This window comes from Eleutherodactylus coqui, chromosome 5 (genome assembly GCF_035609145.1).
Source record: "Eleutherodactylus coqui strain aEleCoq1 chromosome 5, aEleCoq1.hap1, whole genome shotgun sequence".
NCBI classification, from domain to species: Eukaryota; Metazoa; Chordata; class Amphibia; order Anura; family Eleutherodactylidae; genus Eleutherodactylus; species Eleutherodactylus coqui.
In genome coordinates, this window is record NC_089841.1 from 57,366,126 (window position 1) to 57,389,450 (window position 23,325).

At 41.8% G+C, this 23,325-nt stretch overlaps 1 protein-coding gene across 1 annotated transcript in view; it reads left to right on the forward strand.

Annotated features, from left to right (window-relative positions):
* Positions 1-23,325, forward strand: part of DYM (dymeclin) — a 293,544-nt gene that overhangs the window by 181,580 nt on the left and 88,639 nt on the right. The window contains exon 14 of the mRNA XM_066602574.1: positions 5,205-5,307. Coding sequence (XP_066458671.1) covers positions 5,205-5,307 — 103 coding nt within the window. The remainder of the gene's footprint in view (positions 1-5,204; positions 5,308-23,325) is intronic.

Here is a 23,325-nt window from a genome sequence, read left to right on the forward strand (position 1 = left end):
GTGACTCCACCAGCAGAATAGTGAGTGCAGCTCTGGAGTATAATACAGGATGTAACTCAGGATCAGTACAGGATAAGTAATGCATGTACACAGTGACTCCACCAGCAGAATAGTGAGTGCAGCTCTGGAGTATAATACAGGATGTAACTCAGGATCAGTACAGGATAAGTAATGTATGTACACAGTGACTCCACCAGCAGAATAGTGAGTGCAGCTCTGGAGTATAATACAGGATGTAACTCAGGAGCAGTACAGGATATGTAATGTATGTACACAGTGACTCCAGCAGCAGAATAGTGAGTGCAGCTCTGGGGTATAATACAGGATGTAACTCAGGATCAGTACAGGATAAGTAATGTATGTATACAGTGACTCCACCAGCAGAATAGTGAGTGCAGCTCTGGAGTATAATACAGGATGTAACTCAGGAGCAGTACAGGATAAGTAATGTATGTACACAGTGACTCCACCAGCAGAATAGTGAGTGCTGCTCTGGAGTATAATACAGGATGTAACTCAGGAGCAGTACAAAATAAGTAATGTATGTACAGTGTTTTTCCCTCAGCAGAATAGTGAGCGCAGCTCTGGAGTATAATGCAGGATGTAACTCAGGATCAGTATAGGATAAGTAATGTATGTACACAGTGACTCCACCAGCAGAATAGTGAGTGCAGCTCTGGAGTATAATACAGGATAAGTAATGTATTTACAAAGTTACCCAGCTTTCTGTGTAACTGGCGTTCAGTGCTGAATGTGTGGTTTGGGCATCTGTTTCTTGTGATTCTTGTTATTTCCAACAATTAAATGCGTGTTCCAATGTCTTTCTGTCAGCTTGATGAACGTCTTGTGCAGTTTCTTGCAAAATCTTTACGCATTCTTAAAGGAGCAGCAGACCCGAGCCTGCGTTATGTAATGCACCATTATTCTGTGCAATGTATATACACTTGCCAATTCTTTCCGCACATACTATATACAAATGAACTTCTGTATATGATCTCCATTGGAAAAGCCTACAAATCACACAGCCCTGAGAGAATGTGAGTGTAGCACTAGAAAGATTAGCAATGAAATGGGTCACCCTGTTTTAACCCTCGATCACCCAGTAACCTGGTGATAAATAGTTCTCAACTCATCCCACAAAAAATTGTCCAATATGTATAGATGAATCCCAGCCTCGTGTACTTGATCCTGTCACTTCTAGCACTTCATTTCCGGATGCTTCTGCACTTGGTCCTGAGGCCACCCAATGTCATGAAGTGGTGTGTGTTGGCACACCCTGGGTCCTGACATTGGAGGACCTGTGCAGCGGTACCTGGTGCTCAGCGAGGATGGTAAATATAAAGTCTGGTCTGGGGTGTGAATATTTTTAGGTGGTGGAGATGACCTTAAAATAGAGGGTGTGATTATATTTGACCATGCTCTTTTATATGGGCCATGCCACCATCCACTAAGCATTTATCATCCAGTACATGGCACTCCCTAGTTGACATCTTTGTACACAGTGCCAGCAAGGCTCTTGCTTTATTTACTATAGGCAAATCTGATGACTGAAGGTCAGAGATGAGCAGGATGATGGAGGTAAAGCCAGGGCTGCAGGGATCAGGTCTCATTACCTGGAGTAATCCTTGTCTTATCCCTCCTCGCTGCACAGGTTACACACGACAGCTGTGTGGATCTCTTACACACTGTACACTGACCTGATGCCACCTTACAACCTGTGCGTCTGCTTAATCTCACACATTTATTTCCCAGCATGGATCACGGAGAACATGACTTTTTCTTCACTTCTAAGGCCATTTAAATTCATTGCCTAATCTTAAAGGCAATGGAATCCTTTGTTAATAAAAAGCCATACACACATCTTAGTAATTCAGTACAGAAATTAATGATGTACTTATCTGTTTTTTGCATTGAGTTTTCCTTCTTATGCATTTTGAAAACCTCAGACTTGGTTTGCCCATGGTCTGTAGACTCTGGGCAGGGAAACAGCCTGACTGCAGCCCATTGGACAGTCCACCATGAATTTACATATAGCACATGGCACAAATAACCTATGTCTGGAGAGTGAGCCATAAGAAGAGTGCAGACCGAGCACATTTAACGGGGGGATCGGGTGAGGGGACTATGACTTTTTAGATCTTTACAGCACTTTACTGTGTAATCTTGTGCTCCCCAGACTGCCCCTTAAAGTGCCCTTCGGTCTGGGGTTCGCCATGCACAACCCTCGTGATGGCCATGGGAGGGTTTACACGAGGATCTTCTCGGCCCGCTCTTTCCCATACACTATATTATTCTGCCTTGTGAATTTTCTGGCTGAGCAGACCAATGTTTATCTAATATTATTAAAGAAGCGTCCAAACCGCAGACCGTTGTCTGCATGGGAAAAAATGGGCAAGACGAAAGGGAAGGCTGAGAATATTCTAGAGGAACGCTGTCCTGAGATCGCGCCAGGGCAGACGCCTCAACAGTCGCCACGGGACCGCCACCTATCAGTCTTCCTAGAACTGCAAAGGCCGTCGTAATGCAAACTACTAGGGGTTTATAAATAAATCTCTCCCCGCTCGTTCGGCCCGCGTGTATGCAAACCTTCTAAATATTTTGTCTTCGTGGCGGAGAGGATTTAGTTTCAGGAATTTTCCACACTAAGTTTCTCAAGTCTCTGGTTTTATTAGGAAATCCTGTTTATGGTCTTGCGCTCATACAATCTGCTTTATTTGAGGAAGATTGTTAGGACTGTAAGCATTTATTTGCTCAGTTTTCCTTAATTGCCTGTTGTCTGTGCAGAGACAATGGGACCCGTATGTGTAGGCATATCCTGCCTGCCAGAAGACATGGTGGGACTTATAGTTCCCCAACTAGGTGTAAGGTGTGAGATGGTGTGATCTGCAATACTGGTCTGGTGATGACTAGATGCTCGAGAAATAAGGACATGGCCTATTTTGGGCTTAAGGACGCAACAATTTTTGGCGGATTTTATTCTCCGTTTATCAAAAGCCATAACTTTTTTATTTTTCCGTCGATGCGGCCATATGAGGGCTTGTTTTTTGCATGGCGAACTGTAGTTTTTATCGGCGTCATTTTTGGGTACACTTAACTATATTGTAAAACTATTATTATTTTTTTTATGATAGCAGGGAGAGAAAACGCATCAATCCTGCCATAGATTTCTTAATTTTTTTTTTTACAGCGTTAATCATGCAGCATAAATGAGACTTATTTTTTGTGAGACGAGCTGTAGTTTTTACGGGTACCATTTTGGGGTACATACGGCTGTTTTGATTACTTTTATTGCGTTTTTAGTGAGGCAAAATGCTAAAAATGAACATTTTGCCTCAGTTTTTTAGCGTTTTTACATTATTTTTTTTAAATCTTTAACATTTTTTTTTTTTTTTTTTTTTACATTTGTGTCCCCCTGGGGGACTTTGACCACTGCCCTAATGATCGCTGTCATAAGGCATGGCGTCCTGTTACCATGGCGACAGGCCGGGCTCTCGCGATATCATCACGAGAGCTGGCCGGAGACACAGAGGGAGTGCGCTCCCTCTCTGAACCCTTTTCCTGCCGCGATCTACTTAGATACTTAGATCACAGCAGGGAAGGGGTTAACAGCGGGACGCCGGCTGTGACTGACAGCCGTCTCCCGCTGCGGGATAGCGCGGGATCATATGGGATCTCGCGCTATCCCCAGGACGTAAGTTTACGCCCTGTTGCGGGAAGTACTCCGCTGCCAGGACGTAAACTTAGGCCCTGCAGCGGGAATGGTTTATTAATGGCTTTCTCATATTTCTGGCTTATAATGCAACTTTTTGGCCTTTTATGCCACCATGCCATCTTTGCCATTTAATAGAGGGGACCGGGGGCCAGTTGTGGCACATCAAATTCACTGCCAGTATCTGATGAAAAGTATAGCACAAATGTACTGCAGGTTTGATCTGCCATGGATTTCCAAAAATGCCTGAAGGCCCGCAAAGAATGCGCCAAAGTTAAAGGCGGTTTCCAAGCAAATACTATTGATGACCCTTCCTCAGGATGGGTCATCAATAGCTGTTTGGCTTTGATCCGCCACTTGGGAATGCGGTCCATCAGCTGATCGGGCTCCCGCTGTCAATGTCACAATACACAGGTCTCAGCGAGAGCACTTTGGTTTGTCCCCTGGTGTAGTGGCCAGCAGTCATAATTGTAGGCACCAATCTCATTAAAATCAGTGAGAGCTGCGCTGGCCACTACACGGGTCGGGGCAGCAGCATCCACTGTGACCCCTGTGTATTGTGGAGCTTGATCAGCTGATCAGTCAGGGTCCTGAGTGGTGCACTCCAGCCAATCGCCTTACTCATCTTAAGAAATGAGGCGCATCTTGCTCTGTCGACGACCGATGTGTAGAATACAGTTCTTGGCCTAATATTTTCCCAAAATCTCTGTCTTTCAGTGTATATTTTTATCTTTGAACCCTCTTTCAGTTTACATATAGGATTGAACGGGGTATTACCAACTATGACTTCTATGATGTAGATATTTAAGGCATTACCTGTAGTTAAGTTGGGGGTCCCACTTCTTCATGGACCTGCACTTATATAGAGAAAGGGGGTCCCTTATTCATGTAGATCACATAGCAGTGACTGCAGAGGGACCGTGCACGGTCGCCTGTCAATTCACTTTTTGCCAGAATACGGAAGCTGCCTCACCAGATAGGCCAGGGACCCCGTCTTTAATATAGGTGCAGGTCCTAGAGCTGGGACCCCCGTCTATTGGACATGTATGGCATATCTTGTGCCTACGTCATGAATGTGTGAGTTGGAAATAGCCCTCTAAGCTATATAAAGAGTTGTCACCTGCTGCCCTATAGTTGCTGTGGCGCAGAGCCATTGAGGCTAAGACTGGCAGCAGTGGTGGTGTTGGGCAGCAGGGTTGCTCTTCTTATAAACCCTGTACTGCGGTGGCAGGGATTGCCATGCAGTGCCACACCCAGTAGTGTAGGGACCCGCTAACAAAGAACCTCATGTTTATAAGATAATTCGGGGAAGCCTTAGACTTTTCCTACAATGTTGCAATATACGTATGGCATGTCCGTGTATAACCCCCAGTTTCCATCCGTCCCATATAATGCCTCTGGGATCTCACATTAGTGCTCACTCCCATCAAGCTCTGTCACAGTATGTTGGGTTTATCTGTCTTTAGTAACATTATTCTTTTTTTCCCTCTTTTAGTTTGTTTTCGTTGCTCTCTAAAAAACACAACAAAGTCCTGGAGCAAGCCACACAGTCCCTGCGAGGACCCCTTGGCTCCGATGACTCTCCGTTTCCTGACTACGTGAGTATCAAACTGAAAGCTCCCATGTGTGAGGCCGCTCCTCCACCTCGCTGATCAAGACACTGACACTCCAGGCTGCCACAGACTGTGGAACTGAGACCGAGAGTCAGTCTGTAGGCTCCTAGAATGACTTCACGTCTCACATGTGGTTTACTGTACACAGATGTGACGGAACCGCCAGTGACAAGAGCCTGTCACCGGGCAGCAGACAGCCGTTCTAAGTATATACGCTGTGCAATATTTATTACATACCAGCAAGGAACATCTGCGTATCAAGGACCTTCACCTGGTTTACATGAACATGCAGATATATCAGATGCGGGCCTAATATACAGGGAGCAGAATCGGCTTTTTACAGCAGGCCGTAAATCACGGCCTTAAAGAGAATTTCTGTTTTATATCTTGACATAATGCTTATCGTAGCTATATTCTGGTACATAGGAGCAGTATTATAGTAGTTATATTATTGTAGATAGGGAACAGTATTATAGTAGTTATATTCTGGTACATAGGAGCAGTATTATAGTAGTTATATTCTTGTACATAGGGGGCAGTATTATAGTAATTATATTCTGGTACATAGGAGCAGTATTATAGTAGTTATATTCTCGTACATAGTGTGCAGTATTATAGTAGTTATATTCTTGTACATAGGAGGCAGCATTATAGTAGTTATATTCTTGTACATAGGGGCAGTATTATAGTAGTTATATTCTTGTAGATAGGAGGCAGTATTATAGTAGTTATATTCTTGTACACGGGGAGCAGTATTATAGTAGTTATATTCTTGTACATAAGAGGCAGTATTATAGTAGTTATATTCTTGTACATAGGGGGCAGTATTATAGTAGTTATATTCTTGTACATAGGGGGCAGTATTATAGTAGTTATATTCTTATACATAGGAGCAGTATTATAGTAGTTATATTCTTGTACATAGAGGGCAGTATTATAGTAGTTATATTCTTGTAGATAGGAGGCAGTATTATAGTAGTTATATTCTTGTACATAGGGGCAGTATTATATTAGTTATATTCTTGTACATAGGGGGCAGTATTATAGTAGTTATATTCTTGTACATAGGAGGCAGTATTATAGTAGTTATATTCTTGTACATAGGGGCAGTATTATAGTAGTTATATTCTTGTACATAGGGGCAGTATTATAGTAATATTCTTGTAGATAGGAGGCAGTATTATAGTAGTTATATTCTTGTAGATAGGAGGCAGTATTATAGTAGTTATATTCTTGTACACGGGGAGCAGTATTATAGTAGTTATATTCTTGTACATAGAGGGCAGTATTATAGTAGTTATATTCTTGTAGATAGGAGGCAGTATTATAGTAGTTATATTCTTGTACATAGGGGGCAGTATTATAGTAGTTATATTCTTGTACATTGGAGGCAGTATTATAGTAGTTATTTTCTTGTAGATAGGAGGCAGTATTATAGTAGTTATATTCTTATACATAGGAGCAGTATTATAGTAGTTATATTCTTGTACATAGGGGGGCAGTATTATATTAGTTATATTCTTGTACATAGGAGGCAGTATTATAGTAGTTATATTCTTGTACATAGGAGCAGTATTATAGTAGTTATATTCTTGTACATAGGGGGCAGTATTATAGTAGTTATATTCTTGTACATAGGGGGCAGTATTATAGTAGTTATATTCTTGTACATAGGGGGCAGTATTATAATAGTTATATTCTTGTACATAGGAGGCAGTATTATAGTAGTTATATTCTTATATATAGGGAGCAGTATTATAGTAGTTATATTCTTGTACATAGGGAGCAGTATTATAGTACTTATATTCTTGTACATAGGGGGCAGTATTATAGTACTTATATCCTTGTGCAAAGGGGGCAGTATTATAGTAGTTATATTCTTGTACATAGGAAGCAGTATTATAGTAGTTATATTCTTGTACATAGGAGCAGTATTATAGTAGTTATATTCTTGTACATAGGGGACAGTATTATAGTAGTTATATTCTTGTACGTAGGGGACGGTATAATAGTAGCTATATTCTTGTACATGGGGGCAGTATTATAGTAGCTATATTCTTGTACATACAGGACAGTATTGTAGTAGTTATATTCTTGTACATAGGGGGCAGTATTATAGTAGTTATATTCTTGTACATAGGGGGCAGTATTATAGTAGTTATATTCTTGTACATAGTGGGCAGTATTATAGTAGTTATATTCTTGTACATAGGGGGCAGTATTATAGTGGTTATATTCTTGTACATAGGGGGCAATTTTATAGTAGTTATATTCTGGTATATAGGGGCAGCATTATAGTACTTATATCCTTGTACATAGGGGGCAGTATTATAGTAGTTATATTCCTGTACATAGAGGGGGCAGTATTATAGTAGTTATATTCCTGTACATAGAGGGGGCAGTAATATAGTAGTTATATTCTTGTACATAGGAGGCAGTAATATAATAGTTATATTCTTGTACATAGGGGATCAGTATTATAGTAGTTATATTTTTGTACATAGGGGGCAGTATTATAGTAGTTATATTTTTGTACATAGGGGGCAGTATTATAGTAGTTATATTCTTGTGCATAAAGGGCAGTATTATAGTAGTTATATTCTTGTACATAGGGGGCAGTATTATAGTAGTTATATTCTTGTACATAGGGGGCAGTATTATAGTAGTTATATTCTTGTACATAGGGGGCAGTAATATAGTAGTTATATTCTTGTGCATAGGAGGCAGTATTATAGTAGTTATATTCTTGTACATAGGGGGCAGTATTATAGTAGTTATATTCTTGTACATAGTGGGCAGTATTATAGTAGTTATATTCTTGTACATAGGGGGCAGTATTATAGTGGTTATATTCTTGTACATAGGGGGCAATTTTATAGTAGTTATATTCTGGTATATAGGGGCAGCATTATAGTACTTATATCCTTGTACATAGGGGGCAGTATTATAGTAGTTATATTCCTGTACATAGAGGGGGCAGTATTATAGTAGTTATATTCCTGTACATAGAGGGGGCAGTAATATAGTAGTTATATTCTTGTACATAGGAGGCAGTAATATAATAGTTATATTCTTGTACATAGGGGATCAGTATTATAGTAGTTATAATTTTGTACATAGGGGGCAGTATTATAGTAGTTATATTTTTGTACATAGGGGGCAGTATTATAGTAGTTATATTCTTGTGCATAAAGGGCAGTATTATAGTAGTTATATTCTTGTACATAGGGGGCAGTATTATAGTAGTTATATTCTTGTACATAGGGGGCAGTATTATAGTAGTTATATTCTTGTACATAGGGGGCAGTAATATAGTAGTTATATTCTTGTGCATAGGAGGCAGTATTATAGCAGTTATATTCTTGTACATAGGGGAGCAGTATTATAGTAGTTATATTTTTGTAAATAGGGGGCAGTATTATAGTAGTTATATTTTTGTACATAGAGGCAGTATTATAGTAGTTATATTCTTGTACATAGGGGGCAGTATTATAGTAGTTATATTCTGGTATATAGGGGCAGCATTATAGTACTTATATCCTTGTACATAGGGGTCAGTATTATAGTAGTTATATTCCTGTACATAAGGGGGCAGTAATATAGCAGTTATATTCTTGTACATAGGGGAGCAGTATTATAGTAGTTATATTGTAGTAGTTATATTCTTGTACATAGGAGGCAGTATTATAGTAGTTATATTCTTGTACATAGGGGATAGTATTATAGTAGTTATATTCTTGTACATAGAGGGCAGTATTATAGTAGTTATATTCTTGTAGATAGGGGGCAGTATTATAGTAGTTATATTCTTGTACATTGGAGGCAGTATTATAGTAGTTATATTCTTGTAGATAGGAGGCAGTATTATAGTAGTTGTATTCTTATACATAGGAGCAGTATTATAGTAGTTATATTCTTGTACATAGGGTGCAGTATTATAGTAGTCATATTCTTGTACATAGGAGGCAGTATTATAGTAGCTATATTCTTATACATAGGAGCAGTATTATAGTAGTTATATTCTTGTACATAGGGGGGCAGTATTATAGTAGTTATATACTTGTACATAGGGGGCAGTATTATAGTAGTTATATTCTTATATATAGGAGCAGTATTATAGTAGTTATATTCTTGTACATAAGAGGCAGTATTATAGTAGTTATATTCTTGTACATAGGAGGCAGTATTATAGTAGTTATATTCTTGTACATAGGAGGCAGTATTATAGTAGTTATATTCTTATATATAGGAGCAGTATTATAGTAGTTATATTCTTATACATAGGAGCAGTATTATAGTAGTTATATTCTTGTACATAGGGGGCAGTATTATAGTAGTTATATTCTTGTACATAGGGGGCAGTATTATAGTAGTTATATTCTTGTACATAGGGGGCAGTATTATAGTAGTTATATTCTTGTACATAGGGGGCAGTATTATAACAGTTATATTCTTGTACATAGGAGGCAGTATTATAGTAGTTATATTCCTGTACATAGGGGGCAGTATAATAGTTATATTATTGTACGTAAGGGACAGTATTGTAGTAGCTATATTCTTGTACATGGGGGCAGTATTATAGTAGCTATATTCTTGTACATACAGGACAGTATTGTAGTAGTTATATTCTTGTACAGAGGGGGCAGTATTATAGTAGTTATGTTCTTGTACATACGGGGCAGTATTATAGTAGTTATATTCTTGTACATAGGGGGCAGTATTATAGTAGTTATATTCTTGTACATAGGGGGCAGTTTTATAATAGTTATATTCTTGTACATAGGAGGCAGTATTATAGTAGTTATATTCTTGTACATAGGGGGCAGTATAATAGTTATATTCTTATACGTAGGGGACAGTATTATAGTAGCTATATTCTTGTACATGGGGGCAGTATTATAGTAGCTATATTCTTGTACATACAGGACAGTATTGTAGTAGTTATATTCTTGTACATAGGGGGCAGTATTATAGTAGTTATGTTCTTGTACATAGGGGGCAGTATTATAGTAGTTATATTCTTGTACATAGGGGGCAATTTTATAGTAGTTATATTCTGGTATATAGGGGCAGCATTATAGTACTTATATCCTTGTACATAGGGGGCAGTATTATAGTAGTTATATTCCTGTACATAGAGGGGGCAGTAATATAGTAGTTATATTCTTGTACATAGGAGGCAGTAATATAATAGTTATATTCTTGTACATAGGGGGCAGTATTAATAGTTATATTCTTGTACATAGGGGGCAGTATTAATAGTTATATTCTTGTACATAGGAGGCAGTATTATACTAGTTATATTCTTATATTTAGGGAGCAGTATTATAGTACTTATATCCTTGTGCATAGGGGGCAGTATTATAGTAGTTATATTCTTGTACATAGGAAGCAGTATTATAGTAGTTATATTCTTGTACATAGGAGCAGTATTATAGTAGTTATATTCTTGTACATAGGAGCAGTATTATAGTAGTTTTATTGTACGTAGGGGACAGTGTTATAGTAGCTATATTCTTGTACATGGGGGCAGTATTATAGTAGCTATATTCTTGTACATACAGGACAGTATTGTAGTAGTTATATTCTTGTACATAGGGGGCAGTATTATAGTAGTTATATTCTTGTACATAGGGGGCAGTATTATAGTAGTTATATTCTTGTACATAGTGGGCAGTATTATAGTAGTTATATTCTTGTACATAGGGGGCAGTATTATAGTAGTTATATTCTTGTACATAAGGGGCAGTATTATAGTGGTTATATTCTTGTACATAGGGGGCAATTTTATAGTAGTTATATTCTGGTATATAGGGGCAGCATTATAGTACTTATATCCTTGTACATAGGGGGCAGTATTATAGTAGTTATATTCCTGTACATAGGAGGCAGTAATATAATAGTTATATTCTTGTACATAGGGGATCAGTATTATAGTAGTTATATTGTTGTAGTAGTTATATTCTTGTACATAGGGGCAGTATTATAGTAGTTATATTTTTGTACATAGGGGCAGTATTATAGTAGTTATAATCTTGTACATAGGGGGCAGTATTATAGTAGTTATATTTTTGTACATAGGGGGCAGTATTATAGTAGTTATATTCTTGTACATAAAGGGCAGTATTATAGTAGTTATATTCCTGTACATAGGGGGTCAGTATTATAGTAGTTATATTCTTGTACAAAAGGGTTAGTATTATAGTAGTTATATTCTTGTACATAGGGGGTAGTATTATAGTAGTTATATTCTTGTACATAGGGGGTAGTATTATAGTAGTTATATTCTTGTATATAGGGGGGGAAGTATTATAGTAGTTATATTCTTGTACAAAGGGGGCAGTATTACAGTAGTTATATTCTTGTACATAGGAGGGTAGTATTATAGTAGTTATATTCTTGTACATAGGGGGCAGTATTATAGTAGTTATATTCTTGTACATAGCAACAGTATTATAGTAGTTCTATTCTTGTACATAGGGGCAGTATTGTAGTAGTTACATTCTTTTGCATTGGGAGAAGCTTCATAGAAGTTATATTCTCATACATCGTGGGTTTTCTATAGCAACCACATGACTATTAGCCCTGCATAATAAAATACTACTAATGAGCTTTTGATCTTCCCTGTCTGCCTTTTATTAGTTTGTACCCTAAAAATTCCAAATTTTCTGTCGATTGCAAATTGAACTTTGGGTCAGGAATATATTTCTGAGGGTCTATAAGTAAATTAGAGACTGTCATTTATAGAGCAAAATTTATTTTTCACATTTTACAAAATTGTACAAAATGTTTTCTTTTGCTAATTCATTTCTACACTTATAGCTCAATAGCATTGCACATATTTTCATCATGAAAGTGGTTTCCTGGCAGTTAAAATTTTCTCACTGGTTTAGAAATGTGTAAAATTGGGGGAAAAAAATCTGTAGAGAATCACTTGCTCCAGTGGCTTCCCATGGAGTGCGGGAGCTCTGCTGCTCGGAACCCTGAGGAATCTGGCTGGTGGTAAAGTTCCATTCATTGTGCGCATGACTGCTCAGCCAACCAAAAACTACAAGTGTGATTCTTCCATGGACCGACAACTCCAGCACTGGAGCAGGCGAGTATGAGTTTTTGTTTTTTTTTGTTTTGTTACACATTTCTAAGCTACTGAAAAAAAATGTTTGTCCCAAAAAACCCCTTAAGGCCGACTGTCCACGGGCATTGCGGTATCCCACGGCAGATCTCCGCTCCGGGAGCCGCCAACGGTTTTCCGCAGGGCAGCCTAATTTGATAGATAGGCTGACCGCGGAGATTCGGGGCAATTTGCAGCATGCTGCGAATTGCCGGCTGCGAGCCGAGAATCACAATGAACCTCCGCTCGTGAACAGGGGGCCGGCGCTTTCCATAGCAATGCTATGGAAAGCTTCAGATGGCGTGATTCGCTGGTGGTTTACTGTCGGAGAAATCCCTGCCATGGACAGGGGGCCTTAAGGACCAAGCAATTTTTTTTTTATCTGTTTTTTAAATTCTTCTGTCGATACAACTGTGAAGCAGCTTGTTTTTTGTGGGACAAACTACGTTTTTAGTAGCACCATTTTAGTTGGAGTACATATAAACCTACTTATTTGCTGTGATTTTTTTTTTGGAGGAGGGCGGGAATGCAAAAAAAAAACAAACCCAGTTGTACCAGTTTTTTTATTGTTTTTTTTGCTTTTTCTCTTGTTTGCAGTTTACCATGTGGTAACAACCTAACTTTATTCTTTGAGTTGGTACGAATATGGTGATATGGAATTAGGCTCTTTTAAAGTTTTATTGGTTGTACACACTATGCATGTGTATTGGAAAAAGTGTTATATATATTTTCTGCATTTTAAGAACCATTGCTTTTTTTCCTTTTTCTTTTCTTGCATAAATAGTCATATGGGGGTTTGTTTTGTAGGATGTCAGTGTTTTTTGTCTTTTTTTTTCATTTTTTGGAAACATTTATTTTTAATATTTTTGTTGCGGGTGGGTTTTGCAAAAAGTCCCTGCATTTATGCCTTTTTGTTGTTTGCATTTCTTCTAGATTTCTGTCAAACTCCTTAGATGTCATGGTCGCTATGAACATGGCATCTAAGGGGTACAAACAATCTTAGTCCAATGTTATTGGTCTCTATTAGAGATGAGCGAACGTACTCGTAATGAGTACTTACGCACCCGAGTACCGCCATTTTCGAGTACTTCAGTACTCGGGCGTAAAGATGCGGGGTGCGCCGGGGGGCTGGGAGAGGCGCGGCGGTGCGGGGGGGGAGCAGCGGGGAACAGGGGGGAGCCCTCTCTCTCTCCCTCTCCCCCCCACTCCCCACTGCTACCCCCCGTGCCGCCACGGCGCCCCCCGAATCTTTACGCGCGAGTACTGCTGTACTCGAAAATGGCGGTGCTCGGGTGCGTAAGTACTCGTAACGAGTACGTTCGCTCATCTCTAGTCTCTATCCTAATCCCAACCTTTGCCATGGAGCAGCGATCAGAGTGCTGCTATCCTATTCAGAAGAGCCGACAGAAGCAAGGCGTAACAGCCATAAAAAGGCAATAAGACGGTCATTAAGGGTTAACAAAAAATGTCCAATTTTTTTATTTTGTTTTGAAACCTAATATTTGAGCCATATCTCATAAATATAGGATCACGAATTGTACCACCATAATAATCAGGAGATCCAAGATTCTCTTACTAACGTAGGTGTATCGCCGTTATGGTGCTGCGTCATTTCTGAGCTGTTAACATTTTCCCTATATGAAAACAGGGCTGCCTCCTCTCCTCCATCAGATAATATGTTAACAAGCTAGTTATGGGCTTGTCCCAAAGATCAAATGTCGAAAAACAGGGGGGGTGAGGTCAGAGGTCACTCTAATGAGCGGCTTGGCAGATCATAAAACTGTAACTCTCACAAGATGTATGGCCGGTGTTGATGGGGGGAAGACTTGTCGCTTCTGGATGCAGTAAATGGAAACCATTCCTAGGAAGGAACAAGAACTGATGTGTGTGGAAGGGAAAGTCTCCTGCAAGCAAAAGGAAATTCTTCTGACCTGTCACCTACAACCCCGTTATCGGCAAGATCGCAAGGGTTTTTAGGTTCTGTATGATAGTTCCCCCTCCTAGAGGTTTGTTTTTCTTCCTGTTTCTGAAGTTTTTTTTCATTAAATGTATGTGCCAGGAAAGAATGGATTGCCCCCTACTATTGTTATTAGTGATTGATCCACTGAGGGTGGCCAACCTACGGCGCACACACTTAGCACACAAGACCACCTGGACTTCAAGGAAGGGGCGAAGGACTGAGTGGTGTCCAAGTCACAGTGTTGAGTTATTGCCACTGCCGAAGTCCTTCAGCTGTTGTGCTCCCACTGTGAGGGGGTTCGGTTAAGTGACAATTTTGGGGGGTCTATGGCCTTTACTGGGCTTTTGCAGTCTGTCTTTGGCCTTCCTAGATGTTATTGGGGTTCCTCTGTTTATAGCTGTTATTGGCATCTTTATCTGTTATGGGGATTCCTTTATTTGTTGTAGTTATTGGGTTCCTCTATGTGTTATTGGGGTTTCCTGGCTGTTTCCAGGACTCTTACATCAGTTGCTTGTATTGGGTGGGCTCTGGGTATTGACTAGAGTTCTTCCATTTGTAGAGGATGTTAGGGGTCTGTCTATGTTACAGAGATTCCTCCATTTGTCACTCTTATTGGGGGTCCATGGTTGTTACTGGTCTTTTTTCATTTATAGTTGCAGTATTATTGGCAGTTTGCAGCTGTTAACAGGATTCCTCTATTTTATTCTTTTGGGGGGCTGACACTGGGGTTCCTATATCTTTGTTGTTTGGCAGTCTATGGCTCTTACTGGGGTTCCTCCACCTGCCACATTTATTGGGGTTTCTGGGCTGTTACCAGGTCTCTTTATTATTGGATGTCTGTGGCTATTGGGGAAGGATGGGGGTTCCTTCATCTCTGCCATATGGGGCTACTATCTGTTATTGGGTTTCTTCCATTGTGTTCCCTGGTTGTTACTGGGTAAGCTCCATTTGTCGCTGTTATTGGGGGTCTGTGATTAGTGGGGTTCCTTCATCTGTCTCTGTTGTTGAGGGCCTCTGTCTTACTGGATCCCTCAATGTTTTTCTAGAGTTGGGAGACCCTGGCTGTTACTGAAATAACTCCATTTGTGATGGTTACTGGAGGTCTTTGAGTATTCTGGGGTTCCTTTATTTTCCACTGTGGTTGGGGGCCCCTGGCTCTTATTGGTATTTATCTATTTGTCATTGTTATTGGAAGTCTGTGATTATTACGGGGGTCCTTTATCCTTTTCTGTGATTGGGGAACTGTGGCTCTTAATGGGAATCTTCCATCTGTTATTGGAGGTTTGTGATTAGTGGGGGTTCCTTCATCATTTTCCTTCATGGTTGGGGGGTCCATGGCTCTTAATGGATTCTTCCATCTTCCGCTGTGATTGGGAGCCGCTGGCTCTTATTTAAATTCCTTTGTCACTGTTATTGGGGGTCCATGGCTTTTGGGGGATTCTTTCATCTACCTCTATGGTTGAGGGCCCCTTGCTTTTATTGGGGTACCACTATTTTTCGCAGTTATTGGGGGTCTATGGCTGTAACTGTAAGGGCACCTTAGCACAGGCGTATGAAATTTTGGTGAGTGAAAATCGCACCATTTTCACTGTGTGCGCGCGTATTTGCTGCGTGGGCTGGGGGGGGGTTTATATGCGTGTTTCATCCATATTTCACGTGCCCAAGAAAAAAAGCAGGAAGGCCTAATTAATGTCACAATTTTTTTGAATGCGTCCTACCAATATACGTAAAAACGCAGTGAATACGCATGCAACTCTGTTTTCACAGCATTTTTGTGCAATCGCATAGACTTTAATGGGCAGTTTCGGTTTTTGGTACGGACCCAAATAGGACATGCTGCTAATTTTTTTTTTTTTTTTTTTTTTTTAACGTGCTTAAAAAAAACCTCCCGTCTGTATACATCAGTGTGGTTTATGCTGTCCGTATTGCATCCATAACAAATACGGCTGTAATACGGACAGAGAATGTGCCCATGTGAACGCGCCCCTAGGGCGGAGATGTCTTGGCTCTTTAGAAAATTCTGTAGAAAGATGATCACCACCACGTCGAATGGATTAGCTTGTGACCTAGGGGCGAGTAACTCCAAATCATACTGGTGCCTCCTCACACTCCTCTCCAAGGTAGGTAGTTTCCTCGCAGAGCGGCGATCTCTTAGTGTCGTCTCCCTCAGTTCTTACAAGTCTTCATTCAGATAGAGGAGAAATATTACCTGTTTGTCGCGAAAAATTAAACTAAATCCGTTCTTTTCTTTCTTCCTTATCTAAAATCAGTGCAGTTTGTAGAGTTGAAAGGGAAGCGCGGGGCGTGTTTCTGGGTCTCGTGCCGTGTTTCTGAGTCTTGTGCCGTGTTCTCACACCGCGCTCTTTGCAGGCCGCCCTTCAAAGGTAAAACTCCCCTGGAGCCTTGTGTCTCACTGCCTCGGGTCCAGGCCTTCTCCTCCTCATTTGGGTTGGAGATCATTACTACAAGCTGTATTCACCTCATCTCTTCTATCCGCATCTCTTTGCACCAACTCCTCCAATGAAGCAGGACTTGTTCATCCTGAGCTTCCTGGTTCAGTAATAAAAGAGAACTATAACACAAGCAGAACAAGGGCTATGAGATCCGGACAAGTCTGCTATGAATATATAGAGTCATACAGCTCACTGTAGTTATGTAACATAAAGTAGTCATCATGGGGGTCTGGGATGTTTCTGGACTTTCTGTCTGTAGTAGTCAGCCTCTCACTGGCCTGCAATGGCTGAGAACAGGTATGTATATGCTGAACGGCCACTGTAATAGAGACCCCCATTTTGTACCATCTTGGACCTCCTTTGGTCTTCAGAGCTGCAGGAATTCGTAGATTAAACTAGGTGATGAAATCGGTCTGCAGGAATATCGGCCCCTACGGACAGGAAGCTCCTTGTAGTTGTCACACATTAGATGGAGGTCCTGACATGTTCTGACCAGCTGACAGGAAGGGGTCATCGATTCATGCTGCTTGTGCCACATTCTGACTCTCCCATCAGCACGGAGCAACAGAAATCTGGATCCATCTGGCCAGGCGATGTTTTTCTGCTGCTCAGTGATACAATTTTGTGCTCTTCAGCCCCCTGGAGTCTCTTCTTTCTGTTTCTCTTAGATAGCGATGGCGCAGTTATCATTCCTCATCATAGATGGGTTAGGAGTTTTGTTAGTTGGAGCCCCAATTTTGTATTCGGCCGCATTCTGCTTGAGGCTAACTTCACACGGGCAGGTGCTATATCGGGCTGTGAATCACGGCCTGGTGTCCAGCTGGCCAACATACAATATCCCCATGGATGTGAGGGGTTTTTATATCAAAACGCCTCGCATCACTTAGGGGAAGAAGTCATTCTCGGGGAAGAGGATCGCGGAGTGTCTCCCATTGTCTTCACTTGTGTGCACCTAGCACGCGGTGCAGTGCTGCCGCCGGCCCCATTGCCAAGAAAATGCGATGAGAGGGCACACAGGAAAAAAATTACTCATTTGTATGACTCCATTTAAAATAATTGGGTTCATATTCATGCGTCTCGCAACGCACAAATCTTGCGTGACTTTCTCAGCCATGTGAAAACGGTCTGACTGTGCTGCGCCGTTTCATCAGGACAATTCCTGACATCCTTCTACGACCCCTTTCAGCAACAAGTTATTTCCACCCACAAGATTACCTTTCGCTGGAGGCACGAGAAACGCCACACAGTTGGTAGTGCCGTCCCGGCCCCGGCTAGTCTAGCACCGATGACCCTGCCTCGTTGGAGGTCGCTCAGATCACTGGATTTTCCCATCTAATGTGGATTCACACTGAAACTGATCCACGGGAAACTTGTCACTTCTATGCCGCACTCCGGGGTCACCGGGAGAATATTCATACAGGGAAGCTATAATTGTGAGAGGGCCGGGGACTCTAATAAAGGGGTGGCTCAGTGTATGCATGTGTGTATATGTATACATATATATTTGTAGTATATACTGACTGTATACAGTTGGTGTCAGTGGTTCTGACATTCTATTCATGAACTTGGAAGCTCAGGTATATGTCCTGCTGGGAGGGTGCCTCCAGGTATATAGTGCTGCGCTGACACCTCTAGACACACAGGATGATGACGGATGACTGGTCATGACAAGTGTCATAGGTGTAACACCGCGGAAATGTCTGTACATTCCCTTCCTAACATGGGAACGTGACCTCTGTGCCAGATCCCGACACCTTCACTCCTCTGAAGGCTCTTTGTTCAGAGTAACCAACAGGGAATAAAATTTTTGTCCTCGGGGCAGATTAGTTGACGTCCTCAATGTCAACATGACAGTCTGGCGGGCGGTGGGGGGCAGGAGCACATAACTCCATTGAAGTTCTCTAATAGCGCTAAAATAACAGACTCCGGCTTGCCAGTCTCTGAGGAATGAGGAATCAAGGTATACCACGTCTGGCAGGGCATGCTGGCATTCCTAGTGCCACGCTCTAATGCTGTATCATGCTTTACATTCCAATGCCAGTGTTGAGGTCATGCATCTACTCCCCACTAGGGGGCAGGAGAGCACTCTGTAGAGAAGTTGTCAGTGACCCCTGTCTCCAGGGATGTGGTTCCCTACTGAACCAAAAAAGTGCGCTGTGTAGTAGTAACAGATGAGAACTTCACACAGATATATTAATTTACCGCACGTTCCTCTGTTTTAGAAGGCAAATTGTGGAGTTTAATGTAGCCTTCATATTACAGCATACTATTATATATAGAGCCCAGGAGGGAGGACTGTGCCACACGTAGATGTTGGGGATCACGGGGGATAGGTCTTCTGTACAGCTGTCCCTATATACAGGACACACGGTGACAACTGTAGGATAGGAAGTCACCCGGACTACCGGCATATTACAGCTCAGCGGTGAGGGGTGCAAATAAAATATCAGGACGGAGGTTGCCCATTCAAAAATTACATTGTGCATGTCCTTGTACAAAGACAGATCATCTGATAATCATCATGTCAGTCAGTGCTCATCTGTGCCACATCACCCCCTGGCAAACCTAGGCATGTGCCAAGGCCCATTGACCATGGGGAGCTGCCCGCTCAGGGGTGGGATTCATCTGGTCCTCCTTCTTTGTATCTGCATCTTCTAGGGAAACTTTCACCTGACTAAAACATCGTAAACTAACTTATGGTTCTGTTAGGCGAGGGGGCAGAAAGCCGGGTGCTACCTTGTCCATACTCTCCTGGTTCCCTCAATGCCCACCACTGAAGGTCGAGCATTGGCCAAAAATCCAACTCTGAGTCCTGCGCTTACGCGCTCTACTATATGGGACCAATCCGGCCCCATCATGTTGCCTAACAACAGCAGAGGTTATTTTATGGTGCTTTAGGCAGGTGACCGCTTCCCTTTTAAAGGCACAGATAGAATTGATTCCAACAGCAGCACTGCAGGAAGCGGAGCACTTGCTGCTCTGCCGCCAGGTGCTTACTGTGTCACGCAAGCAATACGATGATGTCATTGCATTGCCTGCATTGTTCGAGCTGGTAGACTCCTGTTTTAGCGCATCCGTGCTACGAAACAACGAGTTGTGCATTTGGAGCCCCAGCATTAATGTTAGTTGGAGCCCCATAGTTGTATTCAGCTGCATCTTGACTGTGCAGCACCTGTTCGTCCGAATGATTTTTGACATCCTCCTCTGACCCCTTTCAGCAACAAGCTGGTTTTTCCACAGGATCCCCTTTTGCTGGATACTTTTCCTCGATTACACCATCTTCTATATATTTGTCAATGTCTGTTTGTTGGAGCATCTCGCACAAACTGTACGACTGATTGACAAGAAATTTTGTAGATAGTATAATCTCGACTCGCAGAAGGTTTTAGGCTAAAAAAGAAAAAAATCTGAAATTTTGTTCTTTTGGCAACCTTATTTGCATTTTTTTGCCTTTGCTTGAATCTTAATGCAGCAACCCCCAAATTCGCTTTCACCAATGGATTCTATGGACTCAATTTAGTATTCCTGGTTATTTCCAACAAGTAATTCCCACTAGTAGAGTCAGACTGAGCGCTGGCCATTTGTGTTTCAGGACTCCTTATTAACGCTAGTCTAACCCTTGTGGAGCCACCAATCATTGGCCCGTCTTGCCCTTCCTAATTCCGCCTTGGAAGTCCGTGTGGATAAACAGTTTGCAAAAATGATCCCCCGACAAATACATGGAGCAAATTTATGAACACCGGCCCTCATTTATCAAAACTGTCTAACAGGAAATCAACAAACAGTGAAAAACAGTTTTTGGTGCTCCTAGCAACCAATCACAGAGCAGCTTTCATTTGATCTCAGCACTAAAAAGATTAAATGCTGTTCCCATAGCAACCAATCATAGAGCAGCTTTCCTTTTACCTCAGCAGAATAACATGCGTACGTTTCTAATATCTTTTCTTACTTAAAATGTCACGCTTTGTATTGCACGTATTCTGTATCGGGTACCCGGCTAGTTCTCTATATACTCCCAACATTGCCACACAGGAAATCCCCCACGCAGTTGGCAGTGACATCCCGGCCTGGCTAGTCTATTACCGATGACCAGGCCTCGTTTTTAGTCACTCCGATCGCTGGATTTTCCCATCTAATGTGGATTCACACTGAAACTGATCCACGAAAAACTTGTCACATGATTTTATGCCGCACTCCGGGGTCACGGGGAGAATATCCATACAGGGAAGCTCCAATCATGGAAGGCCAGGGGCCCTAAAAAATGGCCCCTCAGTGTATATTAAATGTTGCATATATTCCCATGCACTAGTGGTTTATGCTGCGTTGTAATGATAGGTATGCTTTAAGCAGTTCCTCTATAGCAAAGCTCCCTCGGAGCCTCGTTAGCGGCGGACCAGGCTCGTTTGTCTTTTAACAGTCAGATTGATTTGTCCTGTAAGGAAGTGAAGCGGCGTCATGGCATTCTTTTACCGCACACAATCCCATAATCTGAGGGAAATAGGATGAGGACGTAAGAGAACTATTTAATCTGCCTGTTGTGTCCTGCTGCATCACCCGTCTGGGTGACCGCTATCAAGTCTCCCACCTCTGTCTCTGCCGGCTTTCCTGTTTGTGCTATTACTGCGCTCTGAAGAGCGATTTCAGATAGGCCCGGCAGCTTGAAAGATGACATGATGGCACAGGCTGCAATTAAACAGAGGCCGAGCAGCCCAAGGAAGAGGCAGCCGGAATAATAAGCACTTCAGTGCTCTGCACAAGAGCCGCTCAGTGCCTCCAGAGCCTTCCAACCACTTAAAAGTCGACTATTTTAGGTCCGCCGCTCAGCAGGTTACACTAATAAGCTCCATACCGGCTTCGCTTTACAGGTATATATAATCACTTCAAAGGCTTCACACCGGCCTCACCTGGATATTGCGAGTCCATAAAACCTCTAGTCCCATGGCTGCTTTGGCTATTCGGGAGTGTTACGTCTCCGGGATATCGGTCATTTCAAGTCATTTGAGCAACTGATTGCTTTCTTACGGTTGTTTGTTCAGTTCATGCTGTACAATAAAAGAATGTTATTGAAGGGCAGTTCCAATTTTGCAACCCATGATGCTTCACTGCATATACAAAATTCGGATATCTGCTAGTCGTAGCTTGTCTTGATTTGAGTAGTTGCCATGAGCAGAGTCTTCGTTAGTCACAGGTTGGATTTCAGCTGCCACTTGACAGGGGTCCATAGATTAAACACCAACCGGCAACAACTTTGTGCCACACCACAGGGCACAGCTCGGATTCTTTAGAGCATTATCTTTGGCTAGCCGTTTGGACTCCATCGGGACTTTTTCTTATTAATGAAATGTGAGAGGCATTTTTTTGGTGCCAGATTAAGGGCCACAGGTTAAGCACCGATAGGCAACAATTTTGTGCCGTAACACCGTTTTAATTCTTTTGGGCATTATCCTTGGGTCGTAAGTCGGTCTCTGTTAGGCATTATTGTTGGGTCACATGTTGGATTCCATCTTGCATTAAATTTGGCTCACAGGTTGAATTCTGTCGGATATTCTCTTTAAGTAACTAACAGGTTGGATGGGCATTATTTGTTTTTCTTTTAGTGGAATCTGGCATTTTCTTTGGTGCCAGACTAGGGAGCCACTTGTTAGACACCAGTAGGCGGCAGCTTTGTGCCATGCCACAGGTTGGATTCTTTTGAGCATTATCTTTAGGTCACAGGTTGGACTCAGGTGTGCATTTTCTTTGGGTGACAGCTTGGACTGTTATGCCTTATCTTTGGGTCATATCTTTTTCCCATGTGTGGAATTTGTTTGGCAATTTCTGGTGCCAGTGGGCAACAGATTAAGCACCAGCAGGCGACTTTGTGCACAGGTTGGATTTATTTGAGTATTATGTTTAGGTCACAGGTTGGACTTCGTCGGACGTTATCTTTAGATCACAGGTTGAGCTCCTTCGGACATTATCTTTTTTCCCATCAGTGGAATCCAGCTGGCATTTGTTCCACACCGGGGTCAGCACTTTAGACTCCATTAGGTACTGTCTTTTTCCTACCTAATGGGGTATTCTCTTTTATTTTGTCATGCCAAGAGTCCGCATGTTGAAGTCCATTGGGCATTATATTTGTGTCACAGGTGAGGCTTCATCAGGCATTGTTTTTCACACTGGTTGGAATCTGTTGGGTATTTTCTTTGTGCCCACCTAGAGCCACAAATGTAACATTGATTAGCCATGGCTTGGTTGCCTCACAGAGGATTAAACCTGTAGTACATCCCCTGTACCGTAGACCTGCGCTATACGCCATTGTGCATATGTAGCATTTTCTTAATGCTTATGCAGTCCCTGCAGGGACCTTGGATTCTAAACCATGCCAGACAGACCTAAGGGGGGCAGTCACCCCCAGTCTGCATCCGCCTGATAGACCCCTACAAGCTGCTGGCCGGAGCCATGAACACCAAACATGTCGCCCGTAACTAAGGACAGCC